At 40.5% G+C, this 18,970-nt stretch overlaps 1 protein-coding gene across 1 annotated transcript; it reads right to left on the bottom strand.

The window, feature by feature from the left end:
• Positions 1-997: 997 nt before the first annotated feature.
• On the bottom strand, positions 998-17,852 carry CD200R1 (CD200 receptor 1; the record flags this gene model as incomplete). Its single annotated transcript, XM_082277772.1, has 6 exons — positions 998-1,120; positions 2,374-2,425; positions 3,357-3,456; positions 4,710-4,964; positions 5,749-6,057; positions 17,765-17,852. 6 exons carry the CDS (start codon positions 17,850-17,852, stop codon positions 998-1,000), a joined length of 927 nt encoding a protein of 308 aa, XP_082133898.1.
• Positions 17,853-18,970: the final 1,118 nt, after the last annotated feature.

The following is an 18,970-nucleotide window of genomic DNA, read 5'->3' as shown; positions in this document are numbered from 1 at the left end:
CTGGATCTGCTCCAGCAGATCCATGTCCCTCCTGTGCTGAGGACCCCAGATCTGGATGCAGCACTGCAGGTGGGGTCTCACCAGAGCAGAGCAGAGGGGCAGAATCCCCTCCCTCCCCTGTTTGCCACACTGCTTTGGATGCAGCCAGGATGTGTTTGGCTTCTTGGACTGCAAGCGCATGTTGCTGGGCTGTGTCCAGCCTCTCATCCACCCCAAGTCCTTCTCAGCAGGGCTGCTCTCAATCTGTTCATCCCCTGGCCTGTGTTGATACTGGGGGTTGTCCCAGCCTGGGTGCAACCCCTTGCACTTGGTCTTGTTAAATCTCATGAGATTCCCATTGGCCCTCTTCTCAACCTTGTCCAGGTCCTTCTGGATGACATCCCATAATGGCTTCACAAAATACTGGATATGAACCTAACAAGTGAGTTAGTCATGCTAGTGCAGTCTCCTTCTTAGTGGATGACCTTCTAAATTTATCCCTTATTTCCATTTTCAAAACCCAAGTCTTCCCTACCATTATCTTCTGCTATTTGAGGTATTCAGTGATGATCAGTACTCAGGTCACATGTTACTAACATATGAATTAGAAAAAAGTGGCTGTTGGTGGAGGAGTGTTTCATTTTAGTTCAGACATAACACTCCTCTGGTCTCCCAAATGTGTGCATCATAGTGTCAAGTGCATCAAAGTAACTACAAGTGACTGACAAAACTAGGATCTCCATGGCAAGAACAGCAAAGGGAAGACTGGTCACAACTTCTTTTCCAGGAAAAACTGTGGTGTGTGGTCTGTCACGTCTTCCCAAGGAATAACACATTTTCCCAAGGAAGAAAGCAAAATGGGGAAAAAAAGAACTATGGACTCATCAGCAGGCAGAGGTGTTTGAACAGACCTAGTGGTCTATGCTGCTCCAAAATCTGAAGAAATCCTCTGAGAAGTTTCTTTCTATAGCAGTCTTCTATAAAGTACCTCTTTTCTTTTCCGGTGTTGTTGAATCATTCATGTTTCTGTACACAGGTCTTGTGGAAGATTCTGCCCCACTGTCAGATCAGACACTGAGTTGTAAATTACGTTCTCCTTCTGCACATAAGTAGTATAAGGTTCCACTTCCATCGTGTCATCCTAGCAAAACAAAACCAAGAAGTGTGAATACAAGGAGGAATTTAGTTTGGCAAGACTCTGCAAATCTTTCATCTGGACTGAAGAAAATAACTGGGAAATAGTGCTCTCATATTTATTCCTCTTCAACTAAGGGAAAAAAACCCCTTCTATTGCTTTTTCTACCAAGGAAAATGGATTGCTGTTCCTGTCAAAGATTTGGAGTGTAAAGCTAAGGTATTGTTTCACTTGCTTCCTTTTTTTCCCCTTTTACTCTACTTATTTTGGCCTGAAAAAAAAAAATTGTATTAGGTTCTAATTCTCTAGAAAGAGCAAATAATATGCTGGAGTGTTGACCTTGATTCGCTCCTCCATCAGCCTACAATTTAATAAAAGTCACATGACATGACAGCAAGAACACTGGTACTTAAATCATTATTTTACATTAATGCAGCTGCATCTGTCAGCAACAATGGGGAGGTAGGAACAGCAGAACGCTAATAACTAGATTTGACTAAGTCTCTTCAGAAAGTGAAGCATCTTTTAAAGTTGATGACAGATTTGGAGGCTAGTGTATACTGTGGGTGCACAGATACAATATAATTGTAACACATCTTGTCTGCATAGAGATGCTCTTATTTGGGTTTGGCAGCAGAGAACAGAGACAGAGCTGACAGGTGAATTGATCAGCTGCACAGGAAGCTTCTAACAACATAGGGAATCCAATAATATGTCCCAGTTTGCAACTCAGCACTCCTTCCGTTGCCTTGAGTATGGTTGTTTCTTTGATTGTAGATTCACCATGCAAGAAAAAGACTGGCCTTCAAAACTCACATTACCATTCTGGACACCAAAAGAGATATTCTTTTTCTATTGGTGTCTGTTAATCTTGTTGCTTAATCTTCTTGTTCACTAATAGTTTTCTTAATATTCCCCAACCCAAGATATTGAGTCCCTTCCTGATTATTATTTGGAGAGCAGTTGTGGTCAGAGTATCTGATATGATGAGGGAAATGTGCTAGGACTCACTTCTTGTTAAGATTAAAGGATGGCAGTAGCTGAGTGTTTGCTGTTGGAACACCCCTCTAGTGTTTGCTCCAAGTGAAGATAAGCTTTGTTTTGTCCTATAAAGAGCTAAGAGTAAATATATAAGACACAGTAGTACTTGCTGAAAGCAGAGAGTAAAAATCTAATGTTTTCCTTTCACTGGTCATGTTTCCATGGCTACCAGAAGATGCCTGATTTGGTGATGGTCTAATTTGGAGCATTGTCCTTACCTGTTGGGAATGTGCAGGAGCAATTTCAGGAGGCTTGGTTTTGTGGCATGGTCTGTGAAAAAGAAAACAAATATTAAACATGTTTGGCTGGATCACAGCTTGGTTTCTTTGATCAAAAGCTTATGACATATTTATTTTTCTTCTCTTCAAGAGTAAAGCTTTCTCATGTTTCTCTCTCCTTGAATTTGATCCTGAAATTATAGCACCTTAATTTTCTTAAGAAGTCTTTTCTCATGTTTGTGGGAGCTTGTACATAAAATGGAAGCAAAAGATTAAAATCAAAGCTCTCTGTAAGGATATACATTTTGTGGTTAGTGGAATTGTATAGAACTAATTCTTCACCTCAGAGGGAAAAGGCCTGAGAGAAGAACAGTTTCTGAACAGGCAAATGAGGAACATAGCTGAGGTCTTCAGTACAGGTGCCAATTCAGCTTTCCACTGCACAAATGATTTCTGTAGATTTTCCTTTGAACTACTTTTTTTTCTTCATAGGAAATCCTAAAGAGGCTAGACTCCAGCTACACCCAGGGAACTTTTTCATAAATACAGATACAATCTGCTGTCCCTTCTGATCATATGGCAGGCTGGCATTGATCAGCCCTCTGGCATTTCGCACAACTTACTAGGCAGCAGAACAAACGCCCTGATCTAACCAAGAGAGACACTGACAGACTATCACAGTATCTGAAGAACAGTTTTACTCTCACAAATTCCTATCAGAATGAAGAGCTCCCCTTTAGCAGGCAATGCAATGAGGGCCCTCAGCCAACTTCTTCCCATTTATATTTCACTCAGGTGCATTATTCCATGAAGATGTGCACAATGCACAGTGTCTGCAGTACAGAAATATTTGATGTAGATAATTCAGTTATTCACAGCAGCACAGACTGACAGAATCATATGATTTCAAGACACAAACAGTACTTTAATATTTCTTCCAGTGCTAGAAAATATTTCCTTAGCACCTTATCATACATACATACCTATCACTGCAGAGCTTGAAATAGTGAATGACACCCAACAAGACTAGAATGAGCAGAACACAAGGAATGGCGTAGACATACCGGATAAAGCTGTATCCCTCTAAACACAAAGAGACAGTCTCAGTTATATCTTCTTACTTCTCAGTTTCTCTCTTATTTCAGTAGAAGATTAAAGTTGTTTTAGCATATACACATATTTTCAGCATGCTTGTAAATGAAATACAGAATGAAATAGAATGTCCTTCAGCAGAAGGGAAAGTCAGTAATGAAACCTGGCTGAGAAACACAAATAGAGTCTGTGTCGGAGACTAAAGCAGATTCCACAAATCCCACAGTGGACACTCAGAATATTTTTTCACAATGCCACATCTGAGCTCCTCTCAAGGACTCAGCTTTTCTCAGTACTCATGTGTAGTTGTCAAAAGCAACAAGAAAACCAAATACCAGAACCCAAGGGTCATACAGTGTCAGACATTCACAACTTGGAATGAAGTAATTCATTTTTTTCTGCTAGCCACACAAGAGTTGACTCTCTTTCTCTCTCTTACCATTGATGCCATGATGATTTTTGCCTTTTCTTTTATACTCCTGTTATACCTTTTTACAACTTCTGTATTCTTAGTGCTTTTTGCCTACATTCTTGGATTTGTTAGTTCAGCTAAGAGACAAAATATTTTAGAAGCTTCTCAGTTAGGGATCAGAATGCCCCAGACCCCAAGGTCCTCTCCAGAACACATTCTGTAAACTAAGATAGAACCATCCAGGGGAAGGTTCCTTGGGGAGGGGGGCTCACTCGAGCCTCTCATTGGGGAATTTTTGATAGATATGCTAATTAGTAAGACCTATAATGTTACACCAGATCTTTTGGGGGTGGGAATTGCGGTGTGCATTAAAGGACATTCGACCTAGACATAGCGCACCTAAAGATCCTTAAAACAAATACCAAGGTAGAATCCCTTTTTCCCTTCTAACCATGTTTGACTCTTGATTTTAAGACCAAGAAAATGCATCACCATAACATTTACGTTTGCATAAAAAAAAAAAAATTGCTGATATTCTCATTCCAAGTTATTATTTTATCCCAAAGATCATGACTGATTTGTCTTCGCTTCCAACAGCATTTCCACTACCAAAAGAACGCTACAACATTTGTATATATATCCCTCTCGGGGAAGAAACCATTGGGAAATAGTGTCCAGAACACAAACAAGCTGGTGATGTTTCTGGGCAAAGGCAGCTGGGGATGATACCCTTGTCTTTGCAGGACTTCAGTGAATTTTTTAGAGATTTTCCCTCTAGAAGGAACATGATCTGACAGGGATTTGAACACCAAACATACAAAGGGAAACTCACCTAAGGGATAACAGGCTATAGACTCACTCCAGTTCCCAGCTGGGTGGGACATCATGCAGGTGGTCACATTGGTCACACTGGTGTTACTTGCTGTGAACCTGCTGAGAACAGTCACTGTCCCGTTGTCGTGGCCTTTTTCCTCTGCAGTGGAGCTGCTCTCTGGGACCCACGAGAGCTGAGCCGGCGGCTTCCCTGCCGCTGCCTTGCACACGGGGCTCCCCTGCTCATCACAGTACAGGCTCGGCCTGGGGGGGGCTGCAAAGCGCCAGCAAGGGGAGATGCATGGAGTTAGTTTGGCACAGCAGGGCTGGGCTGTTCTTGTTCCCTACCCAAAATGAACCCAGTGCAAAGAGGAGGATAAGGCTGGAGGTCCCATCTCATCCCATCCCATCCCATCCCATCCCATCCCATCCCATCCCATCGCAGAGATGTGGCCCCAAAGCACAAGAGACAGACAGTGTCTCTTTTTCCCTCTTGCACAATTCTCTCCCCCTCAGGTGAACCTCACCTCAGCCATTCATATCCTCTGTGAGTACGTGGGAAATTGCTTCACACCTGTCATTTCTAACCAGTGGGAAAGGAAACAGCAGAAAGGCTTTTGGAGAATAAAGAGAAGGGATATGGCAGCTACTATCAATGAAATCCATAAGTTTATCCCAGCAAGAATTACAGAATGGCTTAGGTTAAGGGAATTTTAAGGGACCTCAAAGATCATCTAGTTCCAACCTCACTGCCATGGGCACGGACACCTTCCACCACCCCTGGTTGCTCAGAGACCCATCCAGCCTGGCCTTTAACACTTCAAAGGATGGGGCATCCACAGCTTCTCTGGGCAACCTGTTCCAGTGCCTCACCAGCCTCCCAGTACAGAATTTCTTTCAAATATCTGATCTAAATCTTCTCTCCTTCACTTCAAAAAAAGAAAAAAGTTCCACTTCTTGCTGCACACTTCCCCTGCTGCATGGGCAGAGGAGCTCTGTATGTCCAGGCCTGGCCATGGTCCTTTGGATAACTGTAAAAGGAGCAAGGAGTGCCTTACCCAGCACAGTCAGGTGGTACGTCGTGGGGAAATTCCCCTCTGTTGATACCATTTCGCAGCTGTAATTTCCCTCCTGGGCTATTCCCACTTGCCGTATCTCAAGGGCAGGAGCCAGACGTGGTCTGAATATCAAGTTTATGTTGTCACAGCAGTTTGTTATGTTTGTCATGTTCTTATCAGCTCTGTATACCAAGGAGCAGGAGCCTCCAGCCTTGGGGCTTGTTGTCCATGTCAGCATAGTGATATTTCCTTTGAGAGGGCAGGTGAGTACTGAGCTGTCACCTACAGTCACTGACACTCTGCTGTTCCCTGAGGAGAAAAAAAAAAGAACATGTGAGACGGTGCCCAGGGATGTCTTAGCCTTGGAGTTGTGGTCTGCACTTCACAAGATGTCTGCCCTGGTACACACCAGCATGAGGCCATGGCTGTTCTCATCTGCACACTGTCTGTCAACTCTTATTGTAACTGTGGGTTGTGGAGCCAGTGGCCTGTCACAGCCAACCCTCGCAATACTCTCAACAAATTTCCCACTGGGGATCATCTTAGCGGACAAGACTGGATACTGGAGAAGGACCCTACAGCTGCCCATTGTCTTAAGCAGTTCAGCATCCAAACAGTGTGCTTCTATCAGCAAATCCTCCAGTGGGTTGCTCACAGGGCTGAAAATATAGAAATATGACTATTACATCTGGCCACATGATAGTGGCTTTTCTCTGGAACTGTTGCTACCAACAAAGTAAACAGTTTTACTTCTGCATTCCTACGAATCCAGCACTGTGGGCAAAGGCCACCTACACCTCTCAGGCATTACACAGGCGCACATAACAGTGATGGAGCTTTGTGTAGGAGGAAAGTCATGCCTAAGCTTTCTAAATATTTTTCATATATTTGTAGCTTTGTAGATTTCTAATACATGGCTGTAGCTCCCAGTACTTTTCCTACCCCTTTCCCCCTACATTTTAGAGCAATAAGCTAACACTAGCACGTATTACACTACATTCCTGAAATATTATTTAGTCTTGCCTCTTTAGCCAAGGACATCATATTTTTTTTACCATGTATCCTAGACATAATAAATATGGGTCTAGAAACTTGGGGGGTGGTGCTCCATATGGAGCAGAAACAAAAGGGGGATTACTTAACTAACTGCTCTTCTAATTGGACACTATTGTTAAATATGCTAATTTGTTGAACTTATAAAATTGTAGAACTCCTGTATTACGTAGGCATTTTGCCATATTTACACCTGGATGCCTCCAATTAAAGACCTGCTTTTATATTACTTACTATATTAATACTGTCTTGAAAGTGTATTGTTTTGTTTCTAGATTTTTGAAGGCATCAAAAGAATTTTGCCTTATGTCTCAGGGTTGTCTTATATGTGCATTAGTGTTGCCTACACGTCCATAGGCAGCCTCTTTTGTGAGGCACTGGTGAGACTCAGAGAAGAGTCTGAGGCACAGGTTGTGAAGAGTAGGAGAGGGAATGGAACTTTTGTGTCCCTTGGCTCCTGCTGAAATTAAAAGCAAGGAATCCCTAGAATTCACAATGTATGTGAATGAAAATTCACAATTAATGAGTTAACAGGAATAATACCCATAGCTGTAGTCCAAACAAACCTCTATTTACCACTTCACTCAGTTCCTCTTTTAGTAGGTGGCCATTAAACTTTGGGGCCGTAAACCACTCATCTCTCAGTTCCCTGTGTCACTGGTGGAACACGAGTTGCTCTTTCCTTGGGCTGAGCAATGGTTTTAGTGGCATTCTGAAAGCTGTGTGTGGGGAGAAAATCAGAGTACTACTTTCAAAACATGCATTAATCTGGACAGACAGCTAAAGTTAACCAATCTGATTGGTACTGACAAATGAGTTTTTCACAAATGATTCCAAAAATGTTAACCCCCTCCCCAAATCTTCCAAGCAGATACACTAAAGCAGCAATTGAAAGTTCATCTGGAATATGCAAAGAATTAGAAGATTTAATTTTTGCATGATTAGTCAAACTCTTGTCAGTCTTCCTCCATGGTAGCAGACCTGATTCCTGATTTTGTTGGGTTTTGCTACCCCCTACCCAGGTCTGGAATTATATTACCTGTACTGTTCAGCACAATGTGAAGCCCAGTTCCTGAACATTCACAATGCTATAAGCAGTGGTCTTAATGAGCATCAACTTTAAATCATTGGTCAAATCATTACTATTAGCCTCTTTGAGAAAACTATAGTTGGTTTTACCTCAATAATATTATCTGAAACCTCGTCATCTTCTTGAATCTAGGTGAATGAACCATTGCAGCTCAAGCACTTTTGGTTCTGTTTGACTGTTTTCTTGGGAAATGATTGCTGTCTTGCAAAATGAACACAGTTCACTGCATTTTAACTTCTTATATATTCCTTTAAAGGTTTTTGCCTTTTCATTTTGAGCATTAGATATCCTTGGGGTGAAGACACTTCAGCTGTTAAGAGTGTTCTGTGATGCATTATTACACTGGAGGTGTTTTTAAATGACAAGTATTTTTCTCCCTAATGGCATTCCAAGAAAATGTGAGGCACCTGTTTTAAACTCCGATGACTTTACCAGGAGTGGAAATGAAAGAAGCCTTTTGTCTCGTGATAGTTTCTGGATGAGTTCAATGAGTGTCTCTGAAAATTGGAGAACAAAGTGTTTCCTCTCCTAGTTTTACATTGCTGAGAGCCTCAGAGCTCTGAGTCATGCAGGGTATGGCTGACCTCATCTGAAAATGACTAAGCAAACCCAAGCACTCAAACAAGCCCATGTATTGGAGCTGGGTTTTTTTGGATGATGTTTGAAAACGTTGAGCATGAATGACAGTGCTGTACATATTTAACTGTGTACACTTTCATTTACATATTAAAGCAGCATCATTTTACTTGTCTTTCAACTCTTCATCTCCTAAGGAGCTCATTGCAATGTAAAAGTTCCCCAGCATAATGGGTTTTCACGCTTCAAGGCTGTAAAGAAAGAGGCAGTGAAAGTGGGGCTTTCTGCCATGCCCTTCATATTCTCCTCTGAATGAATCAGGTACCATTCACTTCAAATAAGAAACCACATCAGTCAGCTTATAATCTGCTGAATCAAGTTTAAGTACAAGTTTAGGTTTACAGAAAATTTGTAGAAGGCTTGTGAAATCCCCTGTATCTTGTTATCAAATCAGAAGGCTCTTAGTAAGGCAAGAGCTTTTCCCCAGATGGCCGATTATTAGTAAAAAATCTTCTTGCTTATCCTCTCCACACTGCTTTCTAGTTTTGCAAAGATGCCTTATTAATATAAAAGGTTAAACTGTTTTTACTTTACTGCCTCTTTCATTGCTAGAGTGCAGGTAAGCAGCATTAGTGTAAATATTAATTGTGAATTTTCTTCCTCGACCTGCTTTTTTTCTGTACATGCTGCTAGAAACATGATCATTCAATTTCTTTTACAGAAGAATGTGTCTGCCAAAAATCCTCAAAGGTTGGGTTAATTTGTGCTTCCGAAGTAACTCTGAAGTGACTTACAAGCAAAATAGGACTGGACCTGGGTAATACTTGATGAGGAGCTTCCAAACCATGAAGAATAATGTAATCCATTTTCGTAGCAGTTTCTGATGAACTTTCCATTTCAAGCTAAAATATAATCTCAGGAAATGTCAAAACTTGCTGGTTTTTACCACAGAGTGAACTTTATTTAGAAGCCATCCAAAATGGATATTCCCAGAAGTTAATATGCAAATAGCTATGGGATCCCCAAGCTCAAAGGCTGTTCTTTAAATGGAAATTATCCTCAGCCTTATCCTGTCCTTCCTGGTCAGCCTTAGCATTTCCTCCAGTTTGGCGATGTTGCTAGGACCTCATGTTAGACTGAAGTTGGGCATACTCTGCTTTCTCTAATTTCTCTGAGCATACCAAAAGCCATCTAAGTATCTAAAAGTATATTTTATTAGAACATAAATCAATATGCTAGAAAGGGACAGTTCTGCGGGGAATGCAGAATTGCTGGCTATACTCATGAAAATAAAAGACAAGAAAATAAATCTCCTCTGCTTCCTCTACCCCTAAAGAACAGGTTCTTTCCCTCAATCCTCTTTTCTACTCCACAAGCTTTTGTTGACTTGTCAGGCTGAACATTTCTTACATGATGACATCTGAGCTCCTTTTCCTTCACTTCCATGACTTCTTGTGGGTCTGCTCCAATCAAGCCCTTTGCTTGGGTCTCCTGATCTGCTTTTTAGTCCTTCTTATGCTGCCTGCCCCAGCCTGTGCTCTTGGATGTGGACTGAGCAGCTCTGAGGGAAGACACAATCTCCCCTTCCCTCTGGGAATTTCACTAAACCTAGAGGGTGCATGTTTAATCAGCACGAGAACTAAACAAACGAAAGTATTTCTTGTGGTTTAATCCCAGCTGGCAATAAAGTCCCACACAGCTGCTGGCTCACTCTCGCTCACTCCCCCCACAGTGGGATGGGGAGAGAATCAGAAAGGTGAGAAAACTCTCATGTTAATAGGTAAAGAAAAGCCATGTACACAAGCAAAGCAAAACAAGGAATTCCCAAGGGCAGGCAGGTGTTCAGCCATCTCCAGGAAAGCAGGACTACATCATGCATAATGGTGACTTGGGAAGACAAACATCATAGCTCCAAGCATCCCTTCTTTGTTCTTCCCCCAGTTTTATGTGCTGAGCATGATGCACATGGTCTGGAATACCCCTATGGCCAGTTGGGGTCAGCTGTCCTGGCTGTGTTCCCTCCCAGCCTCTTTTGGACTCCCAGCCAACTCACTGGTGGTGTGAGAATCAGAAAAGGCCTTGGCTCTGTGTAAGCACTGCTCAAAGCATCCCTGTAATGTCAACACAGTTTCCAGCACAAATCCAGCTCCATAGTAACTACTGTGAAGAAAATTAACTCTACCCCTGCCAGAAACCAGCACAGTATTCCATTCTGTTAAACAGGAAAGGTTCAGTGCTGCAAGTGTTCTAATTCAGACCTGTCATCAGAACACTGTTTTCTGGAATGGTCTTTCATGCTGCAAAGTGGCTAAAAGTCATTTGCTGACGTTTTCTCTGTGATAAGCAATTGGTTTATGACCATTGCATTAGGGAAGATATATGGCATCCACATCAGCATTTCTCTACTCAAACAAAGGCTCAGAAACAAACCAGCAATGTTGCATGGCTACATCTCTCAAGGTGAAATCTCATTTTACAGCTGAGCTGAACTGACAGCTTGCTGTGGCTGAAAAAGGGGATAAGAGGTGCAGCAAAGGCCTCATCATCTGTGGGCCTGCAGAGAACAAGTGATGTGAAGAGGTGTGAGCTATCACACTCATCTCGGTGCAGTGCTAACTGTAGGATGGTAATTAAATGTCAGTACTGTTAAATATTTCATTGCACACAAGAGAGATAAAATGAAAGGTCATATATCCACATATTTATTGTAAATAACATCTCATTTTCAGTCATGTTCTTCACAATGAGTTGACTCTGGAAAACAGCAATCATTTTTTCTGTTAGCCAGAAAGAGCAGAGCTCAGGAAACCAGGATTACGTGCTGCCTGTCACACCAATGTGGAAAAAAGGTGAGTCAGGTTCTGGGAGTTCTGTACAGCACCAGGCTGAACCGTTTTATTTTGGTTGTGAATGCAAATCCATTGTGAACAGGTTTCACCTTGGAGACTCATCTGACAGTAGCAGGCCTTTAGACTGAGGTCCTCCAATTTGACTCCAGCCTTTGAAATCTAATTATGCCTCATTGTCTCTCCTTGACTGTTGAAGAAGACTTCAAGCCATGTCTAAGAAGGTTCTCAAGCTCTATTGCAGTGCATTGAGTGCACATTCCAGCACAATGACAGACTCCACTTTTATGTTTGAAAATGGACATATCCTCTCTCAGGAAAAAAACAAACTCGGTTGAGGAGTTCACATTTGTGTTTCAAAAATGTGCTGGTTATTGTTGTCATGGTAAGATTACTGTAATTAACTTTGCTCCTTTTTCTTCAGTGTGGTTTATGTAGAGTGTTCGACAGCTCTCATGAATAACTAGTTGCACCAGCTTCTTTGCAGTATCACTTATTTAGTCATTTCTCCTGTTTCTCAGAGACTTTCCCACACTAAAAGAAGAAAGATTTTAAAAACAGGAAAATTTGATGGTGAAGCCACTAAACTATTGAGGGGAATCACTGCAAAATCAGACACAGCTACGTAGGTTGAAAGTGCCTCTGGTTGCTTTCAAACACGAAAGATTTCCAGCCTCTGTTATTCTTTATAGCAGGTTTTAAACCACAGTAGAACTTTTTATTGCCTCAATTTCCATGACAGCCTCTTCCAAAATTTAACTGTTAAAGAGTTTTTGCACTATAAAGAGACTGCTTTACTTTCTCCAACATATTTCTCAAACATCCTACTGATTCTTTATTTCTTAGAGCAACAATTTACCACATCATTTCGATGGATCTTCCCCCTATACCCCCTGCAGATATTAAACTTAGAGATATAATGAACTGAAACAATGATCATACCACAGCAAATGTCTAACTGTATCTTGGAATGAATGTAGTATATGAGTCACAGCAAGTCATAATCAAAAAGGCAGCACCGGACGCTTGGAAGAGTTCAGATACAACAGTATCGGTGTTCTGCATCTGTGTTCCCCCTCTACTGCCACAGAGTTCCTGTGACACTCAGCAAGGCTTGTCTAGAATGAAATGAAAGATAAATAGAAGTGCTTTGCACTAGGGTAGGAATTGCTAACATACTGACAGACTCGTATATTGTGGCTTTGTGACTGTGAGAACATAGTCACAACAGCACAGGATGGAGTGTAGGCTAAAAAACACCCCTGTGTTTCAGGTGAGTAGTAAGTAGTTAGACTGCTTTAATTTTCATTATAGAAATACATCAAATAGCTGACCTAAGCTCATATGACTCTGTTTCTTGAAACTGAGAGCACAGCTTTTTCAGCACACATATATCTTTTAAAGGACACATTAAAAGACTTACACCTTTATTGCTAGTTTCACACTCATACTGTTTTATCCATACTTATCATTATTCCTCAAAAAGATATCCTATTCTCATTTAATTCTAGTTAGTCTTTTTCCTTATCTTCAGAAATTCCTTTCTTCCTCATACTCAAGTTGTTATTTTGCTCTTCTTTTGACACATTTCTTTTCTGTCACCACTACCATGCCAGTTGTAGTACTTTTCTTGCCACCAATACTGTGTCACTCTTTCTTGCTGTTTCATGCAAGCTGAAATAGCAACCTTACACACTTTGTCATTGGTTTTACAATATGAAGTGCTCATAGCATGGGTGGATTTTTTTAGATTGCAAACTTCAATGTGACTTTATATGTTGCAGAGGGCTGAGGACACTGATAGCACTCAATAGTGATCCCAAGGTTTCAGTCTTCCCATTCAAGGTGGAATATACCTTTGCAGTTGCCAGTTCCTAGTGTGTAACTTTTCTATGATCTTTCGATCATCTTGAGCTTTCTCCAGTATCTTTTCAAGCAGCCTTTCAAGACAACTGATTTTGAAGGCAATGAAAAGATGTTAATGTGTTTGATACAGTGTCCTCTTGAAAAAAATTAGGCTGAAAGAATAAAGGGACAACTACATGATGGATAAAGAACTGGGGTAAGGAGAGAAAGAAAGGGCAGTTAAATGGAGGTGCCAGGTTGAAGGTAGCTTGCTGATAATGTTTCTCAGCAGATGATTTTTGCTGTAATTCCATTTAACTTTTTTACTAATGGCATTGGCTGTATCAGGAGTGTGTGAGGGAATTTGTTGAAAGCAGGAAGAATACAGTGTCATTAGTGTAAAGAATTGATATGTCACACTAAAAGAACCAATTGACCTTGATGAGTAGAATGGTAGATGTATGCTGAAATTCAGCAGCTAAAAATGTCATAATAATAAAACCAGGTAGTACAACAAATTTTGACTGGAAAGTAGAATAGAGAACCATGCCTCAATCAGTATTAAAACCAGCTTTTCAATAAAATAGGTGCTTGTTTTGATGCTCATATTGTTTATGAAAAGTGTTTTCTAATACTATGCCTGCAAAAGAAAAGGCAATTTATTTTCATCACTGCAATTCGATCCAGTGATTCAGTGATTTATCCTCACGTAAATAAGTTATGTCTCGATATAAACATGACTGTGTAGAAAAAAAAAGGATGTGTACACTTGTTAAATGAAGAAATTAGTTGGTGTTTAAACGATGTGTCAGTCATGCAGTTTAGAGAACAAACACTGTTGGCCAAATCCTCAGCTGATAATAAATCATCACTGAACTTAACAAGCTGTTACATAGTACACCAGTCTGGCTGTAAACTTTGAACTTTGCTCCTTTTGTATGCAAAGTAAGTACATCTTTGTCCTTGCAGAATATGAGCTGGAATGGATGAGGGGAAAAGGGATTTGCACTGGATGTCGAAGTGCCTTGGGTAGAATTGCTTAAAGAGTAGCACTGTGACACCACGTGTAACAAAGTGCTTCCAGTTCTCACTACAGAAACAGATACAGATTGTTTTATATTTTGTTCTGTGTGCTGAACTTGGCCTTTTACTCTTGGCCACATGAGAAGAAAAATAAACCAAGTACTCTTCACTTACGCTTAAGCGGCATTTTCCTACTGTTCTAAACAAAAATAGATCATTGACTGCAAACTGTAGGTTGTGTGCCTTCTTTTTTCACTCTTTGCTGACAGCAGGTAAGGGACTGCTGTGAAAACATACTTATGACCTCACTTTTATACGATTAAAATCTCAGTCATACCCTGTTTAGTGCGTATCTTTAGGACGGTAGTTTTCATCCCAGCATTTTCTTATTCAACACCGAGATAAGGCAGCATAAGAAAATCCCCTACACATTTTTTTCTTATGAATGATTGTACCTCTAACTACAAAATATATCAGCTGTGAGTTTTAAGTAGCATGTGTCTCTAGAAGTGCATTCGCAGTTAATGAAAATCTGCTTCCTTTGTAGGTCATGAAGTATGTGGTCAACTTGCAAGACTGAAATTCCTTCCTTCTGTGGTTTTGAAAGAAGACAAGTTCAGACAGGAATGCACTCAGTGTGTTTGGACCACAGCACAGTAAAATGTTGGTATCATAAGGACATGCTTGGAAGGTTGTACTATGGCAATTTAGATGCGTTCTAAGAAAATTTTTTCTCAAAATAGTACAGAATTATTTTCTAAGAATTTGGATGAGGAAAACAGGCTGCTTGGATTAAGATGTTTTTAGGGTAAAAGAAGTCAGAACGATTCCAGCACATAGTCCCAAAGGAGCAGCAAAGAAATAGTAAAATGGAGACAAATGTAAGTTTAGCATAATAGTTTTTTTAGGCTATGATTTTTTATATCTGGAGCAAGACTCCACCATAAACTAGAATAGAAGGCAACAGAGACAGGTGCAGTGAAACATACTAGGACAGAGAGAGTCAAAAGGCAATGAAACACTAGTACACTAGTGAAAAAGAATTTGCCAGTTTTATTAAGGAAAGAAACTAAATGAAAGCAGTAGCATTCAAGAAAGTCATGTAGGAGAACTTGAACTATAGCTAGGTTGCTCTGTAAATCAACTTTACTTTTATTCACCTCATACTCTACAATTCCAGCACAATGTCACAGACTTCAATTTTTCACTATTGATAAAACTGAACAACCATAGAAAATCACATCTCATTACTGATAATAGATTTCTTGCAACTTCCTGTGAATCAGTTGGACATACCCATTGTCACAGGATGCAACTACAGAGGCAGGGCTTACCCAGTCAAATGCTGCAAATGTTATTTCAATAAAAAGAGATTTATTGCATGGACTTCTCATGGAAGATCTTATCTGTCCTTACCACTTCCCTTTGGAGTATGTACACAACCACTTGAGGTGTCGTGTGTGCTTAGTTAAACTAGAGAAATCTTCAAAGCATTACCAAAAATATTTTAATGCTGAGTCTTTTTCACTGCTCCTCCTGAGGATCATCACGAAAGGAGTTTTAGTAGAGATCATGCCCCAGCAGCTTCAGTAGCTTATTATCCAACTCTACCTGAGGGCAGCTCTAGGTATGACAATTATGAAGCAGCCTCAATCCTTTTTTCTAAGCTGTCCCATCTGCTGTGGTAAAAACTAACCCAGTCACACAAAAACAACACACTAAGGAAATGTTAAGGAAAATGTTAATGGCGATAAAGTCTGGGTACACACAACAGTTTTTTCACTACTTTATGTCTTTCAGAGTAGCTTGCTCTAGTCTTCAGAAGGGGGGACATAGATCCTTCTGACCTTCATGCAACACTGTGTATGACATACATGACTAAAATTATGTGGACAAAATTCACACATTGGATCAGCTTGACACATTTAGCCTGTGATCTCTGAAGAAAAAAAAACCCTTGCCACTAGATCTTGCTCAGAGGAGCCACCCTAACATAGAAGGAAACAAGTTTAGGATCAGTGCTAGCTAAAAACTTCCCATCAAACGTGGGCTGCTTTTTATTGGGAGCAGGTTGGAGGAAGAGATTTCAGGTGTGAAATAAGATTTTAATGGAACATCTTTTTCTACATTCTTTGAATGGCAATATATTTCATTAACCAAGACACCAAGAAATTAAAATCCAAGTACCTTAGGGTGAAAACCCCCCCACTTTTTTGGCTTGGACTTTTTAAAATATTTCCAGCAAAGTGAATTTTTTAAAGTAATTTTTGCCAGTAGGGTTCCCCTGTGTCTCCATTTTCTTCAACATTCTGTGGTGTATCCGCACTCCTTTACTTTTTGAGCAACTGTATTCAAAAATGTAGATGGTCTCTGATGCTACCGAAATTGATCTGTATGAACTTGAGCAGGTTCCTCAGTATTCTTTTGACATGGTTCTTTACCTACAGAATAGGGACAGATTTTTTACCACCAGTATGCCTGTTGTGAGGTTAGTGATTCAAAGTTTAATAATGTTCATGAAGTATTTAAATTTTTTCCAGTGGGTAGCACTGAGGTAACCATTTGGGATCCTTTATTATCACTCAAACACATTATAGATGGATGTTCCATCACTGCCAACAATGACTGCATCTGTTTTGCTTTAAAATATGACAAAGGAGATATTTTTATTTTCTGACCAAGTGGAATGAAGTAAACTCTTGTCCATTTAGTTTAGTTCTATCTGTCCATAATAGGAATGGACACATGCATGTTACACATTATTCAGAGATGTCTGAAGTTTAATTTTGATCTCATGGACCTATCTGCCTTCTTCCTCTTGTACAGAAACAGTTTAAGTTTCTGGAACTGCTCCTCAAATCCCTAGTTCCATTATCAAGTCCCTGGATTGCTGCATGGTGTCTGGAAGAACACAAGCTCTAAAAATGCAAATGAGCAGTATGTGGGAAACATTAACTGCTGTAGCTAAACTGCATTAAGACTAAGTCAACTACACTAAAGGACAGAAGATTTGGACTGCCACTGCCCTTGGCACAAAAGCCTTTCCCATCTTGATACTGGTCGTGCCCCTTAGAACAAAATTGCAGAAACTGCTCCCCTCTGTCAGGGCATCAGAGACCTTCCACTTCTCCTCTAAAAGATGCAAGAGATCCCTGCCCTATTTCAGAGTGCCTGCAGCCTCTCTTCAGCAGAAACTACATGTCCAAAAGCTTCAACTTCACAAACACTTTCCCAGGCATATTTTTATTTATTTTTTGACATTTTTAGTATGTCAAAAGGATCGGTTTCTCAGATGACATGGATTTGGAGGTCTCAGTAAAAGGCCATTTGTGACAAATTGTACATTCCCAGCTAAGGGTCTCTAAATAGTTGCTTACATGGAAGTCACAGGGAAAATTCCTGGCAGCCTTGTGACCACTAAGAAAAGAGGAGCAGGAGTGCATATTGGGAAAGCATGTCTTAATTGTGCTTCATAAATTTTAGCACTTAATAAAATCCACTGAATGATTTTCTAGAAAGAAAGGAGCTATGCACATTTCCCGTTCTTACATCCCAATGGCCAGTTGGTCCCAGTTAGACTCACCTGATAATCTCATGACCTTGATGATGGTGAGCAGCACAAAAACATACACAGTCTTCCCAGCCATCTTCATGTTGGTTCCTGCTTTCATGGCTCAGGCAGCTCACTCCATCCATCCCTCCACCAGCTTAACTGTGGTCATGGGGAGCATTTCTTGCCTGCCAGTATATCCTCAGCAGCCAGTGTCAGTGTTTCCTCTCCCCCTTTCCCATGCCTCTCCTTTAGCTGTGCATGCTCCTGATCAACTGGTTCCTCAAAGCTGGAGAGCTTCCTCCTTCTGACTTTTGAGAGCACTTTTCAGAGCTTCCTGTGCTGAGAGCCCAGGCAAACGCTGAGGAAGCAGGGCTGAACAATTCTGCCTTCCGTTCATTGGCTCTCCTCAGGAGGCTGATGAGTGAAGATAAACCCTGCAGCAGAGTTCAGAAAGAGTAAAAGCAGAGGAGATTATTCAATGTTGAGTTTAATATCAAAAAGGAAATGTTAGTCTTGGGAAACTAAAGAGAAACTTATTCTTCATGTTTCTCATGATTTTTCCTTCTGCTACTTTCTTTATCACATCTTTGGCACCACCTCCAAGAAAATTCTTCTTCATGTCTTCCTCAAAAAAAAAAAAAAAAAGCAGTCTTACATCTTCTCTGTAAGTGACATTTTCAGTTATTTCTCTCTTAAGTACCTACTTAGCACATGGAATTCTAGACTTCTCATATATATATACACAGCCTTGTGTGAACTTCTAAGTTCAGGCCTTGTGAACTCTTAAATAAGTTGTAGGTGTACCCTTACTCCATCCCCACCCCTGCCAACTAAAATATTACAAATCCAAACCTCGTTTCTTCCTGAATCTGAAAAAAAATTGTGAATATGGGACAGTTTCCAGAAAAAATGCAGAATGTCTCATTCTGGAGGACTGAAACAAGGAAATAGTAAATGTTTCTGAAATGAAACACTGATACTTCACATTTAAATTATGCTTTTGTTTAGAAACTGGTCTAATTTGAAGGGGTCAGAAATCTGTACAAAAGGCAAAAAATTGAGCAATTTTTTTTCTTTTTTGGCACAATTGAAATTACATTTTTCTCTGGATGACTAAAACAAAAAAAAAATCCATTATTATGTGCCCTTAATCTAGTGCAGGCTTCCCATGGGGTTACAGCCTCCTCTCAGGCATCCACCTGCTCCAGTGTGGGGCTGCTCCATGGGCTGCAGGTG

This window comes from Coloeus monedula, assembly GCF_965178545.1.
Source record: "Coloeus monedula genome assembly, chromosome: 3".
Taxonomy (NCBI): Eukaryota; Metazoa; Chordata; class Aves; order Passeriformes; family Corvidae; genus Coloeus; species Coloeus monedula.
The sequence above is the reverse complement of the archived record's forward strand: the minus strand, read 5'-3'. Positions and strand labels throughout refer to the sequence as shown.